At 38.8% G+C, this 20,424-nt stretch overlaps 1 protein-coding gene across 2 annotated transcripts in view; it reads right to left on the bottom strand.

Moving 5' to 3' along the window:
* Window positions 1–20,424, bottom strand: part of tll1 (tolloid-like 1) — a 74,784-nt gene that overhangs the window by 42,930 nt on the left and 11,430 nt on the right. For both annotated transcript variants that reach the window (XM_051946087.1, XM_051946088.1), the window contains 4 exons: window positions 7,155–7,277; window positions 6,871–6,951; window positions 1,946–2,119; window positions 1,728–1,845 (listed from right to left, as the gene is read on the bottom strand). In XM_051946087.1, the coding sequence (XP_051802047.1) occupies window positions 1,728–1,845; window positions 1,946–2,119; window positions 6,871–6,951; window positions 7,155–7,277 (496 nt within the window). The remainder of the gene's footprint in view (window positions 1–1,727; window positions 1,846–1,945; window positions 2,120–6,870; window positions 6,952–7,154; window positions 7,278–20,424) is intronic.

The following is a 20,424-nucleotide window of genomic DNA, read 5'->3' as shown; positions in this document are numbered from 1 at the left end:
TGTCCTTGTCTCTTTCTCACACACACACACTGCACATCCAAGCTGCAGGGTATTTATACATCAGATTAAAGTGTCTAATCTCTGACGCAGCCAGCCAATCAGAGAACTACAGACAACTGGCATCATCAGTTAACATGCAGCTCTTTAGCTCACCTAAACGCCTGTCTGTTGTTAAATCTATAGATCAAATGAATTTCAAAGTGAACTTGTTAAGACTTATTCATGGGAGCTTATCTCATGTAACTATTGTTGAATCACAGTATCGTTAATCAATAAGCAAATATTACATCATTATTATTAATCTAAGGTTAAGCATTGTTTAAAATCTATTTTTAACTTTTCACGATAAGATAAAATGCTTGAGTTACCTTTGCTCTTTGGCTATTTTATTAGAAAAACACAAAAATGAACCATTTTTCCCATTTGAAAAATAAAACCAAACCTCTGAAATGTTGCATTTTGTCTTTACACGAGCATCAACACAAGAAGTTGTCATAAAAATGCAATTTGAAAATAAAATTAAGATTGGAAATGTCAGATTTCGGTATCTTTGATTCATGAGGATAAGGACACAAATACATGAGGTTTGATAAGAAAAGTTCACTCAAAGTGTGACTACAGTGGATTTCAAATGAAGAATCGCTGCATGGCTGGGATGGCGGATAACCCGTGCTCTACAGGTGCGACAAGTAAAAATACCAATAGACAAACAAGCAAGCAAATAAATAAATAACAAAGAATCCATCTAGGAACTCTTGGTTGGCATTTAATGATTCAAACAATCATTGAGGAAACAAACACTGGATAAAAAAGGTAATCCATCTTTAAGTAACATAATATTAAGAATTATTTTTTGAGAATTTTGGTAAACAAACAGAAAACGTATCTTCTCAGAGACCCTGAATAAGACCTGATGATAAATGTGCATCAGTCGGTTTGTTTGTTTGCCTTAAATAAAAATCGATTAAAATGAAATGAATTCATATTTTTTAGCATCTTGATACTGAACATTTGATCTTGTGAATAAAATCTGGAACACAATATTTTTTAAAAATAGCCTAAATAACAATAATGATCATAACCATATTATATATTGATATATATATATATATATATATATATATATATATATATATATGTATCAATGGGCAATATAAATCTAATTATATCAAAATAAATGTTCAAAAAAATTATGAAAAATGTAAATCGCAGGTTCTTAGACCTTTAAACAGAAAAAAAAGATCAAATCTTCACATTATTAGAAACTGGAACCAGTTCGTTTTTGGCATATTTGCTTAATAAATATGATTTAGATATAAATTTTTTTTTCATTTTACTCTAACACTGTAAATTCACAGATGTAGCTGGATATCCCTCTCCTTCAACTGTCTGCACAACAACGTCTCGGAGTGTAAAACTCTACAGCTTAAAGAGCCAGTCAGTGAAGTGTCACCGCTGTACAAACACACTCTGACCCCACCGTGCTGCCACTCGACAGAACAATGCACTTCTGCAGAGTATGAACAAAAAAACTGCACGAACATACAAACACTTAAACCCAGCGGCGTGATTGGTGGGATGGGGAAACAGGAGCAGGACAGGAAGGAAAGTGGAGCCATTGTTGAGTGACCGTGTTGTCTCTCGCCATGACAAGGTCACCGGTGGACTCTCGGTGCAAACAAAATCACGTACGATCACAGATAAACGAGGCGATCTTCCCAACTCACCCACAGGGTCTGTAAGTAAACACGATGTAGCTCTCCTCGTCCGTCTTCTCAATGAAAGTTACGCACGTCTGTTTCTCCCAGTGACGCATGGCCTGCTTGAACATGGCCCTCTGACTACCTGAAACACACACATTTTACATCCTACTTTTACACAATCACTCGTCGCCGCGTGCTTAACGGCGAGGCGAGGTGGGCAGCGGTCCAGTGGAGTTGCTTACCAGTGAAGTTTCCTCCTATGACGTAGGGAATGACTCCTCCGGGCCATATCCTCTCAGCTCGAGACGTGGCTGCTCGAGGAATACGACTCTTCACGACCTTCCCAGCCTTCCCACCTTTCCCAGTTTGGCTCTTCGGACTGGCAGCTCCCTTGCTGTCATTCTTGGGAAGAAGGTCTAGCAGAGCAGTGAGAGAGAGGGAGAGAGAGACCACAATTAAATGCACCAGTGTTCAAACATAATAAATGACGGGGCTATTGTATTGCATCGCTTCATAAATGAGCTTCCATGTTATTGGATGATGCTGCTTCTTATTCCGTGTGACCTTTCTGGGTTTTTTTCTCAAATCAGAGAGTGATAAAACTCAAACAGAAATCGCTGCAGAGGTGCAATACGCTGTTTTATTAAACATTTAATTCAAAGACGTTCGTAATGTACACTGAATGAGCGGAGAGCTAAACTGGTAACGCAAACATTCTGCAGCTCTGGATGTCACAGTGATCAGGTCATAAAGGACAGGAGCTGAGGGGAAACTTTGGCAGCTCACAAGAAGCATCAAGAAGGAAAGCAGGCTTGAACGGTCAAAGGTCGAACAATTTGTAAAGTATTAAAAACAGCTCTATCATAAAACTGATGCACTTCAGCCTGTAGTTTTTATCTGTATCGGTTATCTTGAAAAAAGTAAAATAGGCATTCTTTGAAAACCTCAATAAAAAACATTTGAATTTTGTGGCTTATATGATTAAAATCAGATTCACAATACAGTTTTTTTTAAATACAGCTGACTTTTTTTTAAAATTAATTTTCTGTACAATATTGCACCTGTACAATATTCTTACACTATGAACAATATTCTCGCTTCAGCAACTGTTATTTTACACTATTGTGTGTATATATATTCTTTTCCAGATGTATTAATATCTATACATTTTTTTCCTGTAGTTACTCTATTATTCTCTTTCTCTTAATGACACCAAAATCCAAAACCAAATTCATTGTATGTTGTGTACGTACTTGCCCATAAACCTGCTTCAGAATGTGTCAAATTCATCTTAGTTCAGGGGCCACATTCAGCCCAATTTGACCTCAAGTGGGCCAGACCAGTAAAATCAGAGCATAATAATCTATAAATAACAACAACTCCAAGTTTGTCCATTGTTTTAGTGCAAAAGAAGTACATTCTGACAATGTTCACGTTTAATGAACTATCTTTTCACAAAACATTATGAATAAACCTGAAATTTCTTAAGAAAAATAAGTGACATTTCAACAATATTAAGCCTCAGTTTATCGTTTGTGTATTACAACTTAAAAATCACAGTGTGTCTACGAAGGCACAAAACATTTAGTCACAGGTATCTGGAACTGAACAATGTAGTATTTCTCAACTTATCTAGAAGTTATTTTAACTTCCCATTTTTCCTCATCTGTGTCATAATCCTGACACACCACACCAGACAAACTAAAGTGGGAACTGTTAAGGAAGAAACTGTCTCCCTGCCTTGTAAATGTATGAAATGCATACATAAAAAATGCATAAAAGTTGTGGCAGTACATCAACAATAGGCTTCCACCAAATCAAACTCTGTCATACTGAAGCTGCTGACTCATACTGTATTGCACAATGTTCGATGTCTTTAAAGATTTTCACAGGGCGTATTCATTTTCACTTCTGTAATTTTTATACTTTGCAAAGTCGTCCCATGGGCCAGATTGAACCCTCTGGCGGGCCAGTTTTAGCCTGCGGGCCTCATCTTTTTTTTTTTTTTTTTTGAAACTTTTTATTTTTAAAGATTTTTCAAACATGAAAAACAAACAATCAAATGAACAAAAATAAAAAAGGTCACGGGATGGTCACAACTAAGAAAACATTTCAAGTAAAAGAAAAAAACAAAAATGATGTATGTCAAATAATACTGCCACAACATGAAAAGTCCAGTCATTTTTTCCAACGTCTTTTCCCTAGCTCCTCTTGGAGCCGAAGTGTGTAGGTCATACGTTCCATCAATTTTATCTGTTCTACAATGGATGTAAAAAGGTTTACGGTAGGAGGCTGCTTCTGTATCCAACACTTTGTTATGGCCTTTTTCGCTGATACCATAAAAATTTTCAAGAGATGGGCATCGTCTGCTGTAAGGTCCTCTGAAAAACACCCGCGATATAACATGGAGAAGGAACAGCTTATATTAAAGCCAAGTGTTTTAGAAATGATGTTAGTTACATCCAACCAAAAAGGTTGGATGAGTGGACAAGACCAAAATATGTGTCCATAGTCTGCCATTGTTTCCCCGCATTCTCTCCAACAGAGTGGTGGGACCACGCTGAACTTAGATTTTTGTCTAGATGTAATGAAGAAGCGAATAACTGATTTCCAGCAGAAGTCCCTCCAGGTGCCGGAGTTGGTAGATGAAAATTGAACTTCCCAAGCTTTTGTCCACATTTCTTCAGTTATTGTCATGTTCATTTCTTTTTGCCATTTTTGTTTTATGTGAGTTGTTGAGTCTGCTTTAAGTGTTATTAGACTACAATAAAGTTTGCTAATGAGACCTTTAAGACTTATTTGTATGCATTAGCAAAGATATTAACCAATAGGGAAAGTTTTAGAATTTTACTGCTGGCCTCATCTTTAACACCCCTGACGTACAGAATCATTGGGGACAAGCAGTAAAATTTAACAAACCACCTTGCTTCATTGTGAATGTTGCTGCAATAACAGCAACAATAGACACTCCAAATACTTCTCGTAGCAATTTATTCAGATTTAAAGGGTGATTTCTTGGGAAGAAAAAGACCTCAACTGAACTGTTGCTGTGCAGACAGATTCAGAAACATGAAGCATAAAATTGCCCGTTTTATTTAATTATTATCGAAGAAAATGAAACAGTCTGACTGCATATATCAGCACGGCCATGGAGAACGCACATGCAACAGCTGTCCACTTTTAGTTGATAATGTGAACATATCTTCATTATATTAACTACAAAACATATTTACTGTATTTCACAGTATGCATGGCTGCAGTTGCAAGCAGGGACTGAACCACAAGCATCAATACAAGAACTTATAAAAATTGTATTACGGAATAAAGTCTAAAATTGGAAATATCAGACTTTGGTGTATCTTATACTCATGAGGATCATGGACATAATAAAATCTATGACATTTGCTAATAATATTTCAGTTAAAGTGTGCCTAAATTGATTACAAATGAAGAATCACTGCTTGGCTCTGACGGCTGATAACACATGAGGAGTTAGAAGCAGAGTGGTCTAACCCACAATAAAAATGGACTGAGTTTTATTTAATTTGTGTAATATTTTATGGTCTAGATTTCAGTGGCAAAGCAGTCTAACCCACAACTAAATATAGTGTTACAGTGGCACTTGCAATGTTAGACCATTCTTGAAAACACAAAATTTTGAACCGATTTTTCTTGAAAACTACAGAAAGTGGGTTAGACCATTCTGCTTGCAGACCCTTCACATGTGCCCTGTTGGTCCATCCATCCATTCTCTGTACACCGCTTTATCCTCACTGGGATTGCAGGGGGTGCTGGAGCCTATCCCAGCTGACTCTGGTGAAGGCAGGGGACACCCTGGACAGGTCACCAGTCTGTCACAGGGCTACATATACAGACAAACAATCACTGTGCCCTATTGGTGCGACAAATACATATGCAAACAAACAAGCTAGTAAGTAAGTTAATAAATAAATGGAGAAGACACATGCAAGGGATTATGTGAAAATATCTCCAGATTATTTACTAGAAAACATCTTACTGTATGTTACTGTACTCTAGCATTGAAATGTTTGGGATCACTCAGACAATTTCATGTTTTCCATGAAAACTCACACTTTGATTCATGTGCCAGGGTTTCTGCAGAATCAGCCAGTCAAATTTGCTATTTAATGCCTTTTTAATGCTATAATGTAAAAATATTAATGCCATGAACGTGAACTTGACACATTACATGGGTTTGGTTTTTTGTAAGAGATTATTTTTCTATGAAAACTGTCCCTACATTTCACTATTTCTGAATCCAGAAACCACCCCTGACCACCAACGGGCTGCAGTCATTCTCTGAATTCCACATTTTGAGCCATTATTGCTGGAATTTGCATATCCCCATTTCCCAGCTCTCCTCCACCTGGTCCAGCCTGCCGGCCACTTTAAAAACATCCAGTTTTTGGCAACTGTACCCGACCAACCGGAACAATTATTGCAATGCTTCGGTACGTTTGGCAGATGCTTATAACTGATGAATCACAGTCTATAATTACATATTATTATATTATTGTCAAATATTTTTCTTGAAAACTGCAGAAAGAATTTTTAATGCCACAGAGAATCAGATTTAATTATTTTTAATGCCTTAGGCACTTAGTTTTCGCAAAATCAACTTAATGATTATGAATGCTTTTTACTGCCCTGCAGAAACTCTGTGAGCTAACATAATTGCACAAGGGTTTTCTAATCATCAATGAGCCTTTCAACACCATTAGTTAACACAATGTAGCATTAGAACACAGTGATGGTTGCCGGAAATGTTCCTCTGTACCCCTATGGAGATATTCCATTAAAATCAGCCGTTTCCAGCTAGAATAGTCATTTACCACATTAACAATGTCTAGACTGTATTTCTGATTCATTTCATATTATCTTCATTTTAAAAAAAATGCTTTCCTGTCAAAAATAAGGACGTTTCTAGTGACACCAAACTTTTGAACGGTAGTGTAAGTCTGATCGTTGTTGTAAGCAGGGACTAAACAGTGGTACCAAGAAGATCGATTACAAAATGTTTGGGAAACACTGTCTACTGTAAGGAACGTAACTGAGCTAAATAAGTAACAACAGACAGTGGTATGGTCCATAAAACCATGTGTTTTGAAGCAGAAATCAAAGCATGAGGTGTATTCAGATTTCTTACCAAAGCCAAATCTACGTATTCTTTCCAGCAGCAGGTACAACGATCCTCTCTTCTTCACAGTTTCGTGTTCCTCCAGGCCACCTGATGCACACAAGAGCCAAAAAATCAAAACACAAACAATGCATGATAAATGCCGATATCCTCTGGTGGCCTCCTGTCTACTTCCTTCCTACTCAAGCTGCTGCACTCTGCAGCTGAAGGCTAGCGGGAGAGTTTCAGAGGAAACTGAGAAAGAGAATTGCACGGCGATTATGCAGTGAGAGTGAGATGCCGAGTCCACTCACCAGACGTGTGTCCCTGTCGGGAGTGTGTGTGCATGTGTGTGTGTTGTGTCAGGTCTATCGTCCTGTCGATCTGGAACATGCGCAGGTCCTCCTCATCTAAAGCGATGTCGCCCCAAAATACAGCTGGAAGAAAGAGGAGAAAAGTCTTAATTATTGTCACCAACCATTATCAACATGTCTGTCATCATTTCTGCCATTCCTGAAAAAAATCCGGATTTCCAATACTAAAGCAAAAAAAAACAAAAAATTTGTCTTCATTCTGCTTGGAAAAACGAGTGTGCTTGCCATTTGTGTGCACTGTTATGCAATTTACATACACAATCTAGATCGCAGGTCCCTATAAAAGGAAACATATTTATGTACTTTTGAGGGTTCAGAGAAGTTCTACTAAGGTAACTCCACGTGTGAAAGGTGTGAAAATCAAGTGCTACCCTGTAAAAAAAACCTTCTTCAGACTTTGTGCTGTACAAGCCAAGAATGTGTGGCATTCTTTAAATTAAGGATATTTTGTACAACTATAAAGCAGTGACTTGTGGTAATAGTGAAATTAGTGCTATTGTAAACAGGTATACAGTACCAGCCAAAAGTCTGGACGCACCTTCTGGTATATACCAGAAGGTGTTTAATAATAATAGATTAATACTGGATTGGCGGTTAGCACTTTCACCTTGCAGCTACAAGATCCCCGGTTCGCGTTCTGGTCTTCCCGGGGTGTTTCTGCATGGAGTTTGCATGTCCTCCCTGTGCATGCGTGGTTTTCTCCCGGTACTCCAGCTTCCTCCCACAGTCCAAAAACATGCTGAGGTTAATTGGTAACTCTAAATTGTCTGCAGGCGTGAATGTAAGTGTGATTTATGTCTCTATGCGTAGCCCTGTGATAGACGGGTGACTTGTCCAGAGTGTCCCCTGTCTTCATCCTATGTCAGCTGAGATAGACTTCAGCCCCGAATGACCCTAATGAGGATTACGTGGTGTATAGATAATGGATGGATGAATGGATGGATGAATGGGTGGGGGGATGGATGGATGGATGGATGAATATTAATACTGAAGACATAACTGTGAAATAACACATATGGAGTTATGAAGCAAACAAAGAAGTGTAAAACTAACCAGAATATGTTTTATATTTTGACTCTTCAAAGTAGCTCCCTTTTTTTTTTTTAGATGACAGCTTTGCACACTCTTGGTATTCTCTCATATTTGAATCATGTGCATAAATGTGTCTGGGGTCTTATGGTTCATGCACAGTGGTGTTTTTACAACATGCTGTTTCCCAGTATCTTGACAGTGATGCTACCAGCATGTCACTAGATGATGTGATGATGACAGGTGCTTTACCTTCATCAAACACCAGTCCTGTAGAGGCATCAGGCCAACATGGTGGCTCAGTCACAAACTTTCTCTTTTGTCGTGGAAACAGTTCAGCCAGATGTATTTCTGAGAACATTTGAGGTGAGAAATAAACTGCTGAATCTGTCCTCGTAGTTCAACAATGGCCAGTTTAGAGGTTTAAAACCGCTCGATGTGCCTCATTTGCATAAAGTAGTCGAAACCTCAACATGCAGTCAGCCAGCGGACACGATGCTACCAGAATGCAACGTGGTCCATTCCACATGGACAATGAATGGAGGGCGTTAAAGTGATGGGTCCTGTGGACACATACCATTCAGTCAGAGAGAGGATTTCTGTCTACTGTAGCTTTAAGCAAGACCACTGTCATCTTCTAAACCACAGTCTGATTCTAAAAAGTCTGACTGTGGTTGTACTGGAGTAGCTTCCAGGTGTGAACGTGTCTAACTCTGTCAGTGTGATCAAGGCATTCTAGAAAGCAGATGGAGAAAAGGTTAAGTGATTTTTCAGGCTGGTTTCGGTTGGTTTAAGTTCTAATTGACCCACTCAGACCTCCAGTGCAGAAGTCCTTGATTAGGTAAAAACAATGTGCCCTTGTAAACCGTCGGCAAGCTACAGCAGTTTTCACACGTACCAGGAAGGAAATCGGCAGCATCTTATAATATTGGAGTGATCACATAAATCAAATCTTCTGGCAGCACTGTTAAACGTTCTATTATAGTCCCACTCACTCCGATCAGGCATCTGAAATTCCTCTGAAATTCAGATGCAGAAATTTGTGCCTGATATCAGCTGCAGCTCAGAGCAGCTTTGTCGGAAACACACACACATACACACATACACATACACACACACACACACACAGTCAGCAGTCCCCAGTGGTCTTACCATGGTCCGATATCAGGCCATGTGTAAGCCATTTTTCAAAAGCGACACTCCCACTGCTGTCCTCCTCCACTGCTCCCTCCCTCCCTGCCTTCTTGGACCACTGCAGCCTCTCTAACATCCTCCTATCCTCCCTCTTCCCATACAAACACAGACATTTTATCCATATTTATCATATTCCTGGGGTAGTGGTTGCTGTCGTCATTCCTCCATGCTCATATTGAAGATTGATCATCATAACTTGACTCCAGTTTGAGAGATGGTGGACAAAGTTTATAGTCCTCATTCAAACCAAAAGTAAAAGCTAAATTATTGTTTTGAAAAGTGTGAACTTATCCTTTAATGTGTGCATAGTGCTTCACTCTAATCCAGTAATTTGCACTGTGGACAAAAGAGGACGTAGAAACTCAGAGTTTGTAAAACACATGTTGGTCAAGTATCCATCCATCCATCCATCCATCCATCCATCCATCCATCCATAAAACACACATCTAATCTGAGTGAAAAGCTTCTCTAGAGCGTTCAGGATTTCAGGTTGGGGTTTACATTTCAACTAGATAAGTACAGGAGTAGCTTTGGGAAAACTTTGTGAAAGTCCGGACCTGAACACAATAGAGAATCTCTGGAGAGACTTGAAAATGTCTGCGGACTGACGCTCCTCATCCAACCAGCTTAAGATAAACAAGTAAAAGGATATAGGTGTAGTAGCTGTTGCTTGAGTTCCACACACACAGACACACATTACTCAGTATCAAGAATGTAAATTCTACGTTGGTTATTCTGTACTGTTGGGATCTCAACAGGACATTGTAAAATTGAATAAACAAAAGATGTTAAAACAATTTTGACACTTCAGAGAAGAGCGACTAAACTAGTTCCAGGTGTGAAAGATGTGAAAATGATTGAAAGTGTTTCTCTGTAAAAGAAAAAAGTTCTTCAGACTTTGTGTTATACAAACATGGAACGACCTTGGAGAGAATGTAATGTAGCATCCTTTTAATTATTCTCTCAACTAAGGATAATTTGTACAAATAAAAAGCTAACTTTTGTGAAATCAGTGCTATTTTAAACGGGTATACTTTGGAATTGTTTTGTTAAATTGTTCATTGCAGCTGGAAAGTCTGGTGTGGAGGATGTTAATGTTGTGCTCGAACAGAAAAACTCTGAAACTCTGCCACAAACAATAAAAGAAATAAAAGTGTGTCAAGCTTTTAGAATAATTCCAAAGAAGGCTTAAGGTTGATGTATACTGTATATATTAACCAGATAATTAGTGAAAAGGCTGAACACATTTTTATTTTGGATAAATTCACAAGTCAATCCAAAAAATTGCCTTAATGAAAAAATATGATGAATAAAAGTGAAAACGTTTCTATGAATGAAATGTGGAAAAAAAAAGAAAATCATAGTTTATTTACTTTCTATGAACCACATCAACAAGGAAACATGGTATTCAGTGTGTCAGGGAATACAATAATTTGAATTTTAAGGCATAAGCGCTCAGTCTACAAGCTACCTGCAGTAATATATTTCACACTTACTTGGTGGCGTGCATGAAAACACGTGAACAATGCAAAAGCTGCACAACTGCTCTCTAAAATATGAATTTTCTGCTCAATCTTAATCAAAAAAACAACTCCTTCACCTGCCTCGGCTCATTTTCTACTACATTTATGACTGTCACTCACTATATATGCTCATAAAAATACTAATATATATGTTAGCGTTTCTATCACACACCTCTTAGCATCGCACAAACCAAGTCTTGGATCCCACTCGGTTGCTTTTTTTGCCGCTCCGTATCCACAGTACATCTCCAGCTGCTAACAATGAACAACTAAACGATAACGATCGCTACATGATTAGCCAAGCGCAGTTATTGCCCTCCGCAGGGACTTAAGACACTAATACATTAACAATGGCATGGGAGAAGCTTGTCTCTTAGCTAATCACGATTGCCACTAAAGGAAATGGGGGTCAGGGTGCCATTGTGCTCAACTTCGCACTATTGTTGGAGTGAGGAGCGAACCACAATGACCACAGATTTACGAATAACAACATCAGATACAGATGGGGAGTGTTTGATGTCTGTATTAATACTTATTATGGATCCATTATGCGATACGCCTGCACTGTGTCTGAAATTACTGAGAGAAAAGAAAACAGAAGAAAACCCAGATCAGCTGACTGATATCCTTTTAACATCTGTAGATTAAATATGAAACAACAGCTGGCAACTTATTCACTTACCTTAGTCGAGCGTAAAGATAGGGAATAGGTGAAAACAGTAAAAATGTGGACATGAATAAGCATTAAGCATTTATCAAAGACCATACTGCAGGTATGGTGACAGACTTTATCACCTATTGGCCTGGCTATCTGCATTCTAGCTCCAGCGAATTTTAGTCAGTTGGAGAGCATTTCCAGCAGCTTGTTTTGTGCAGCCAAAGCACAAAAATATTCAGTTTACGACCACTTAAGATGTACAGTAAAAGTATCCAAAACGTATACTTGAGAATCTGGTAACGTTTCTGTCGTTCTGTAATTAATCTAAACTACTACTATAATTATTACAAGGAATTTCCCATGCAATGCAAGTCGACATTAACCTGCTGGTTGCTGATATGGGTTCACTTTGCAGACTTTCAAAGGGTGCATGGTTCCATTCAAACTGCATCGATTCTCATGTGAAACAGAAAACACACTTGACTCCTGCGGATATTTCCAACAGGCTGGCAGTGGCTTCGCATTTTTTTACAGGAAAATTGCAGCTGATTACAGATTGAGCTGCAGCACCATGTCAGTGTGATTATCCCTGTGGTGCAGACAGAGCACGGGATTTCTAGATGATTTAGAACTTCTCCCTGTGTTTGGGCAAAGTCGATGGAAAGCATGTTAAGATTAAAGCAGCACCAGAGTCTGGCAGCAATTACAACTCTTCCACTGACGAGTTAAACAGGTGTGGATTACGAGGAATCTCCTCACACAGTCTATCCTCATAACAAGCATTCACTTTAAGAACAATTAGGTTTTGTGGTGCACTTGTACTTTTTTTTTTTCTCATGATTTTGGGCGGTACAGATTGTCAGAGATGGGACTGGCTGACAAATTTGTGCACTATTGCAGGCTCTTTTAGACACACAGACGTAAAAAAGTACGATCAGGCTTTAAGATGGATTTATGGTCCTATGTTGGTGTCCGTTTGTACACCTCTCTGTATAGGACTGTAAGAATTAAACTAAAGTAAATGCTACAAAGACACGCTTTCATTCAATTCCAAAATCACCTCAACAGAGCATTCCCTCTGTGATGACACTGTGGAATAGTGGAATGCTGATTGATTGAATTCTTTATTTTTAACAATGCAGGTGTTAAATCGTGCAGCTGTGACTAATGCTCTCCTATGTTGATCCATCACTAACTACAGGCTAAAAGTGTGGAATCAACTTGAAGTTTCTGTTCTCAATGTCTTTCTTAAAAATGTAAAAATAATAAAACCAGTATGAACTCAATGGATCCTGAGGTATGTTTATGGCATTATCAGACTTTGTTCTCACTGATTCGCACCATTTTCCTCAATTTACCTTTATATAAATTGATGTTACCAGACAATTACTGAATAAATGAGATTCACGAGAGTCATAATGTTCGTGTAAAAGTAAAAAACAAATCACAGTTCGCATTATTTACTTTAGCTCTTTGGCTTTTTAAAATGTGCATACAAAAATCCCAATAAATCTCAGCTGTGTCTATATCTCTATAACTACCAAAGAAATTACTAGAAAGAAACAGTTGAGTAGATAAACAAGAGTACAGATACAAATAATAATTATAGTTAAAATGTATTCTGTTGAGTGCCTTTTTATATAACAATCATGTTTATTTTGTTGCAAAGTATACCAATGAAACCATGATCTGTTTTGTACAAATTTGATCTTCCTTCCAAACCTTTGGCCTGCAGTGTAGTTACACTGCACAACAAAAGCAAAACGGCCAACAACAGCACAAAGGCTAAGTGGAGCAGCCTTTATTTCCTCTTGGTCTACATGTTTTTTCCATCAAATGGCAGCAAACAGCTGCAACAGGTAGACAAGCGTCTGCAAAGCTCTGCAGAGCAACAATACAGTAGTTACAGCAAGATGTCACGCAGCTCGTGCAGGTGCAGCGCTGAAAGAGGTTTTATGAGGACAAACCAGATTTCTTTTGATGATGTCATGATTAATTGGTACCAATAAAGCATCTGGAAAGTCAGATATTTATACAACAATGACACAAGCAGGACAAACTTTGCAATATAATTAAAATCTTGTCTGGGTTTTTACTTAGGAGCTTTTTAAAAAGGCTGCATTAAACTGGTTGAAAAGCGGAGCAACCAAAACTGACATCTACGTATAAAAGTGGTTTATTTGAATCTGAAGAAGTGGATCTGGGTGTGACTTTCCCATGTAAAGTCGCAAAAATAGCAGTAACGCCAGCACTCATTTAAGATGTGGTCTGAAAAGGCCTGTTCACGATTGTTATACTGACACCAAATTGCACTGTGGGTGACAGCTTTCTGCTGGCACTCCACTCTAGTGTGTCCTCTGAGTGATACCAGAGTGAGCCAGAAAAAGAACCAAAAATATGAGCAAAAAATTCCACTTGCACCTAAAGAACCTGCACCAGCGAAAGGTCGCAGTGAGATTTTTCACACAAGCACAGACCGGATCACATTGCAGCTGCATCAGAAATGATATTCCCCTCGCTTTTGTTTCTATTTGTGGGACAGTGTGTTTGCGACAGTGTCCTGAGAGTATACCTCTAGTAGTTTCAGATGTTTCAGAACAGCACAGGAAACTACAAGGACTGAAAATTTTCCAGAGAAAAGGAGCTGACACAAGCAGAGATACAAGGCGAGAACAGAAGGGAGAGTACAGTGGTAGTAAGTTTGGTCCATTGATTGTTGGGGTCTTGTTAATCCATAGAGATACCATAAATAGCCCAAAGTCAAGCCTGGAGGGTGAGGAGGGTGAGGAGGGTGAGGACAGAGAGGCAGGGAGATGCAGGAGGAGAGGTATTGATCCAAAAACCCCAGGTTGTCCCGGGAGACCTACATCATGCTGACCAGGGCCTTACTGTTCGCCCTTCAGCAGGGGCACTGCAGCAAACACACACTCCGGTGCAACGACACACACACACACACACACACACACACACACGAGTAATGCACCAAACACAAACTGAGAAGCAAACTATCTTCATGTGCATCCAGCTCATCTCACCACGCTGGCGGTCGGCGAGCAGTTTGTGTCGTATCGATCGGGTTCACACAGAGACACGACTAACGATGGCTTTCTACAAGTTCACTGCAGACCGACAACAAATGTCCAACAGCGTAGAATCAGCTCAGGGTGATCACGTGTGTGTGTGTGTGTGTGTGTGTGTGTGTGTGTGTATACCATCATGCAGTTACAGATACTGAGCTGTTGCTGGTTTACACCCACAGAGAGAAGATCAGCCTGATTCAAAACTTTTTCACTACTTGAATGTAATCTGTTGAATAATGAATAACACAGCAGCAATGAAATTAGCATTTTAATTAAAAATAATTCAGTTTGTAATTGTTGAAGTGACTTGAATTTTCATTTCTTAATATTTCTCATAATTACCAATACTAAATTTCTCTCCAAATGTATTTTTTTCACCTGCATGAACATTTATGGTTACGACCACCGTATGTTTGTCCTTCTGTGAATCTGTCTGTGTGCAACATTATTCAAAAAGAGATTAATGGATTTGAATGGAATTTTCAGGGAAGGTCAGAAATGACACAACGACCACCTCATTGGCAGTGACGCGGCTTGTAGGTTTCTGTATCATTGCGAGATAGCGGTACAGCGTCACTGTAACTATGACAAGTGAACGTACGATCATATGATTGCAATCCTACTAAAAATCTATGGAAAGGACTGAGGAGCCTTGGTGGAGTATTGCGCTCTCTGTGTTTTTCTTATGATCACCCAATAGCACAGTCTTTATTGACGCAGACAAAAACAAAAGGACAATCTCTGTTGAAATTTGTGTAGGGTTTTTGTATTAAGATCTGAGGTTCCCAAAATAACAGTTCCACAAACCCATAATCCACGCTATTATTGAGGTAGTTGAAGTATACAAAAGTTGTGTGTAGCTGCACACACAAATAGATCCATCCAAAACCAGCACGAAAGCATGAAAGTGCCCAACAGCCCATCAACTAATAGTAATCTCAAATTAGTGGCAAAATACATCAAAGTAATCTAGATGTGTAAACTGTAGCACTGAGTAAACATACACAGTAGACATGTGTGTGTTTGTGTGTATCCAGCAGCAGACTCCAGTGTTCTTTCTGTCACGTGCAAACTTACATTTAAACATCAAACTCACTTAATGAGATGTTTGCAGCCTGGCAAGTGGACTCCGGGTTAAACTTTGGAGACAGCCGCTCAGAGACGATGCTCCCTGTTTAGATGTGATCTATACTGATGAATAATTGATAGATTGATGGATTTCTGGAAATCATTTTGCAACCCCAGTTTAGTGAAACACTGATTTAGATTTGTAGAAATTTGAAGAGGTCACAGTTCACGTGTTTCATGTTTAAATATATCCACATTTCTGAACACAATATACACATGAATAGAAAGGCAAAAGTTCTGTTTGTCCTTTACTGTATTAGTATTTGCGAAGAATTCAGTAGCTTTTGCCGTCCTTTTTGACATTTGGCAAACATTACAGTACAATACAGTAGAGAATTATGCACTGCTGAGTTATGCGCTCATGCTGGACTCACTGGGGTGTATCTAACACAAACACACAAAGAACACAAGCACACACACCTCTCTAAGCTCCTCATTAAGCAAATATAAGGTCACACTGTAGGTGGGCTAAGATGTGTGTGTGCATGTGTGAGAACATGTGCACGTATGTGAGCACTTCCACTTGTGTGACATTATTATTTCGTACATAGCTGTGGCTGTGAACCTACTGTAATATTAAAAAGAGATTATCTCGGCCCTGTTTGAGGATTTTCTGCGAAAGTAATCATTGTTCAAGCCGCTTGATCCACGTTAACTCTTTCCAAGCAACAGCAGGTGCTGCAGTTCGAGCCTACTGTACACCGACAGTGTGGAAAAACAGTCATGATGAGGCAAGGTACCAAATATGTAGGCCCCAGAACTGTAAGATGTGGCGTGCTTTCCAGCTGAGCAGGCCATTAAGTTGATGCTCCACCCAAACATGTTTTCTCCCATGAAACACTCAACCCTGGAAGATGGAAATGTGACTGTGAAACATGTGTATGTTACACTGAACAGAGGCGGTGGTCAAATGGGATTTACAACACTGGAAATCAAGTATGACAGCATGCATCCAAACCTCTCCTGCAGGCAGACTGCTGCAGTCATTTCTCCATGATATGTCTGAATATGCCACTAATATCTAAGGCATCTATTCCAATACATAACTTTGTCAAAGTTGTGCAAATTTGTGCAGCTCTTTCATTGATAAGAACTTCTCTAACAAACTTCCAAGGTTGCATTTGGCTCAGAATGGGCCTTTGGGAGGTGATTACTCACAACAGGAAGCATATTTGAACTGCCTTTAGTGAATGCAATGACTCTGCTGTGTTATTTGACTGAATTCTTGGCATTTTCCTGCAATTTCTGGTAATTTGAAAATCAAAATGGCTACTATGGAGTAAATAAAAGTCCAATTAATAAAGCTGGTTTTAAAAATAAACTCCAAAAAAAAATCACCTATTTTTGTCTGTTGAACTTTTCCTTACTCATCCAAATGCATATGTCAAAATATACGTATGTAGATTCACCATTCCTGGTATGTTGTCTTTACAAACATTTCATATTATATCTTTCTTTTACCTTATCTTAATCTTGTTTCATTTCATTTTTTGATGCCCTGGCACATCACTCAAGCATTCAGTTTTTAAATAAGCCCAAACATCAGACCTCATGTAGCCTCAGTCAGTATCACCAGACCACCTGGTCTAAAACTCATGTACTTCTTTTTATCTGTGATAAATTATTACTGCCGATCATTATTTGTTGTTGGGTCATGGCCTTTTTTTTTGTAGGACAAAATCTATTTTTTAGGATGATTCAAAGTGGGAGCTTGTGTTGTGTGTTTTGTTGGCTCACAATGTGTTGTCTATGTGTATTTTTGTATGTATTGTACAGTGTATTCTGTAATTTTATGATTTGCATGTATTGTGTTGACATGTTGCATTTTGGTGTTGTCACTAATGGAATTATGAAGACCTCAGGAAGAATAGCGGCTGCTTTGCATGAAGTTAATAGGGATCTTATTAAACAAACAAATGCGTTAAACTAAAATCAGATTTCAACTCAACTATAAGTGACCTAAGATACAGCAGTTATGAGCAGAGGAAGAGCAGGACCTTAGAAATCTTACAGCAGAATGCACGAGGATTCAGATCTAAGTCATGTGTGTCGTCATGTTTCTTAAACTCTAGAAATGAAACACTCTGAACACACAGATAGACAGTGGAGACACTGAAAATACAACTGTCTCTAGAAAAGAACACAAACATGTGGACAGTTGGATAAGTTATTCAAATTTCCTCTCTACAACATCTGTGCGTGGAGATTACTGCATTATTAAGTTTGCAGGAAAATCATGGTTACACCTAATAAAAAGCCAAAAACTTGCAAATCTATCACAATAAAACTCAGATGTGATACACACCCATGTACCATCCTGAACCTCCATTAAGGTCACACTCTTCTCAAACATTCAAACTGCACATAACTTCTGCATTGTGTTAAATCACAGGGACGCTAAGCTGGATTATGCCACATGAATTGTCTCGGCGGATGTTTTGTCACTATAGTGGAGCCCAAAATCACAGCTGTGAAACCAAACTGTCCACAGTTTTTGTCTATTGTGGAGCAAAGCATAACTTTAAGTAGCACTTTAAACTGAAACTGCCCATTTCCAGCCTTCTCCCTGAGGATTTAGGACGGAATAATGATGAGCTACTTCACTTTGTAAGGTGTTGGAATGTGAAGAGATGCTGGAGTCTGCGCCGTCACTGGTCAAAAATGTACTTTTAGAAAAAAAGAGGGGGAAAAAAAAAGAAAAATGTAGATGTCAAGTCCAAATTCAAAACAGCTCACACCCTCCGGCAAGCATGTTTTTAAGAAAGAGACAGAAAGTAGAGGAAATAATCTCATCTTTATGACATTAGATTAAAGAATCGAGAACTAAACGCTGTGTTAGCGTGAGTGACTGATTGCAAAGGAAGCTGAATGAAACCATTACCAACTTTTCAAAGCTAAGATTTGACTCTGAAATGACAAACATCCACTAAAAACACACACAGTCTAATTATATATTTTTACAGACATAAATCACAGCCTCAGACAATGACAAAGGCCAAGACACACACACCTCTACAGTGACACATTGCTGTGTTTACCTCCGACACAGTGTGTGTGTTTGTCTACAGATTAGAATAAGTGCAGTGTCTTTATGCACGAGCACAGTTTCAAAATAGATAACATCTGAAACAACCTGTAAATGAGGCTTGGATTGATCGTATACATATCCAGTTAACAGGAGATCCCTGTCAAGCTTTTTTAGTTACAGATTTTTTGGTATATCATTTAACATGACAAACAGTTGGGACGTTATGTCCTAATTGAAGGAAAAACAACAGAAAACAAAATGATTAAAAAGTGCCAGGGATGTGGAGATAATGTCTGTATGAAGTAAAAGAGAGACTAAATCATGCAGTTTTAAAATGTTTCAATTACTTTGCAAAAACAGTGATTGAATTTAGACAATTATAATACTGGGAGCAAAGTAAAAACGAGCATCTGCAGCTTCAGAACAGCTGCACATTTAAAGAGCACTCCAGCTCATAGAGTAAAGCAGATAACAGGCAAAGAAATGTTTGGTATGAGACAGAATAACATAATATCCTATGATACACATACTCGGAGCTAATCGCTTTACTGTGACACTCGGATTGCTCTCCAGTGGGTCATGGGTTTGGCCAGACATTTGGACGGGACATCAGGGTGTCCTGGGTGTGCACCCGAGGTACAAGAAGCCAACAGACCATTACATACACAAACATCCGATGAAAGTTAGGTAACACAGAACAGAAATACGTTTGTGGGGATGGTGGACAGCAACACTCTGTAGGTGCTGTTGCATAGCTTCAGTTACTTTAAGACTAATTTCTTTAAGGTTTGATTTCAGCACAATTACTGTGAGAAATGAGTTCCATAGTCAGATTACAGTGAATAACTTCAGTGATGGAATGAAATCTGACACAGATAGCTTCAAGCTGGAGAATGTTTGCATCGAGAGAAAGCGTTCTCCATTACACTATTAGATATCATGGGCTGCACGGTGGAATAGTGGTTAGCACTTTCGCCTTGCAGCGAGAAGATCCCTGGTTCGCGTCCCGGCCTTCCTGGGATCTTTCTGCATGGAGTTTGCATGTTCTCCCTGTGCATGCGTGGGTTTTCTCCAGGTACTCCAGCTTCCTCCCACAGTCCAAAAATATGCTGAGGTTAATTGATTACTCTAAATTGCCTGTAGGTGTGAATGTGAGTGTGATTGTTTGTCTGTATATGTAGCCCCGTGACAGAAAGGAGACCTGTCCAGGGTTTCCTCTCCCTTCATCCCCCGCAACCCTAATGAGGATTAAGCGGTGTATAGATAATGGATGGTTGTCATTTTTTTGAAATTCACTGGATATTACATACTTATTTTTGGATTTGTCATAATGGCAAAGCACTAAATGATGGTACAAGCCCCTGTATGCAGAAATTTCAAATTTTTTCACCGTATTTAGATGAGAGTAAGTACACACGATGAAATGTGATGCTAACTAATAATAAAAAGCATGTTTTAATAATCAAAAACTCAATACGTACACAATGCATACAGCGGGATCCTAAGCAAAATCTGTCACATTTCCACATAAAGCTGGAAGTAATCAGAAAGTTTGAGGATTCAGAAACAG

The sequence above is a fragment of the Acanthochromis polyacanthus genome, chromosome 3, assembly GCF_021347895.1.
Source record: "Acanthochromis polyacanthus isolate Apoly-LR-REF ecotype Palm Island chromosome 3, KAUST_Apoly_ChrSc, whole genome shotgun sequence".
NCBI lineage: Eukaryota > Metazoa > Chordata > Actinopteri > Pomacentridae > Acanthochromis > Acanthochromis polyacanthus.
Note: the sequence above shows the minus strand (reverse complement) of the source record. Positions and strands in the feature narration are given on the sequence as shown.